We start from the raw sequence: 1,419 nt of genomic DNA, 5'->3' as shown, positions 1-1,419 counted from the left end.
CCCGTGTACGTGCGCGTGTCCGTGTGCGCGACGTACTCCCGTGAATATCCTTGCACCAGTACCGCGTGTTCCGCTCCCGCGTACGTGCGCGTGTCCGTGTGCGCGACGTACTCCCGTGACTATTCGAGCACCACGCGCACAATCCATCCGTACTCCGTTTGCGCCGGCACTCAGTGTGCGAGCATTCGCGTGTACTCTCGGGTACTCTGTGTGCCGTCCGCGTGTGTCCCATTCGTCCGCTCCCGTGCTTGTGCGTGTGTGCGTGTGTGTGCGACCCTGCGGGTGACGCTTGCCCGTGCACTGTAACGAACACCGCGTGCTCCACTGACTGTGTGCCGTGCGCGTGTATCAGTTCGTTTGCTCCTGTGCTTGTGCGTGTGTGCGCGTCTGCGTGTGTGGGTGTATGTGCGACACTGCCTGTGACGAAAACCGCGTGCTCCACTGACTGTGTACCTGGCGCGTGTGCCACGTTCACATTTACTCCCGTGTGTATGTGTGTGCGCGTGCCATAACGATGCCGACAACGAAGCTGACGGCGGGCGATGAGTCCCCGGCATCGTGGGCCGACGATGACGCTGGTCGGCTGCCGAAAGCCGAAGCGTCGCGCGCCATCAACGAAGACGATCCCCAAGCCAGCGGAGGAGACCTCGGACGGCCGTCCGCCGTCATCGAGGCGGCCCGGCAAGTGCGCGCGCTTGAAGAGGCCATGAAGGCCCTCGAGCTCGAGGCGACGGGCGGCACCATGGAGGACGACATGGTGCCGATAAAGCTGGGGATCTTGGAGGGCCTCTACCGTGACGGGTGCGGTGCGCTGTCGCGTATAGAGGCCAAGACGGGCTCTTCACGGCGTCGTGTCCCGTTCGGCGGCGCGTACGCCACCGCACGGCTGGCGCTGGACCGCCTCCGAAAGGCGAACGCGGGGCCCATCACCAACACAGCCTACGTGGCTGCCACGCCCCAAGCCCCGTCCTCGCCCGCACCGCAGCCAGCGTCCTGCGGGGGCACAACGGCAGTACGGCCAAAATCAGTGGGTTCGTCCAAGTTAAAGCGATTGTGCTACGCATGCGACAAGTCAGGGCATGAGTGCAACAACTGCCCAGAGCTTCTTGCGCGTACGGCTTTGGAGGCCCTACAGTTTATTAAGACGAAAGGAAAGTGTTGGAATTGCTTCGCGCGCAGTCACACAACGCGGGACTGCCCTTCCGAAAAGAGGTGCCTTCTCTGCAAGGCGAAGCACCACACTGTCCTTTGCATATCGACAGGTTACCGAGGAGCTGAGCAGTGATGCCCTCGGGTGGCACCCGTGCGGATAGCTCCCGTGCCCACCCCCATTGACGCGACGCCTCCCGTGAACATTAACGTGCCCACTGCCGTGCATTCTGCGCCAGTGCGCTCCTCTACGTGAACATTGACGTGACG

At 62.9% G+C, this 1,419-nt stretch overlaps 1 protein-coding gene across 1 annotated transcript in view; it reads left to right on the top strand.

Annotated features, from left to right (window-relative positions):
• The first annotated feature begins 514 nt into the window (after nucleotides 1-514).
• The window catches only part of LOC131214159 (uncharacterized), an 8,238-nt gene continuing 7,333 nt past the window's right edge, over nucleotides 515-1,419 (top strand). The window contains exon 1 of the mRNA XM_058208544.1: nucleotides 515-1,012. Within this exon, the coding sequence (XP_058064527.1) occupies nucleotides 515-1,012 (498 nt within the window). The remainder of the gene's footprint in view (nucleotides 1,013-1,419) is intronic.

The sequence above is a fragment of the Anopheles bellator genome, assembly GCF_943735745.2.
Source record: "Anopheles bellator chromosome X unlocalized genomic scaffold, idAnoBellAS_SP24_06.2 X_unloc_33, whole genome shotgun sequence".
Classification (NCBI taxonomy): Eukaryota; Metazoa; Arthropoda; class Insecta; order Diptera; family Culicidae; genus Anopheles; species Anopheles bellator.
This window is presented reverse-complemented; position numbering and strand designations above follow the sequence as displayed.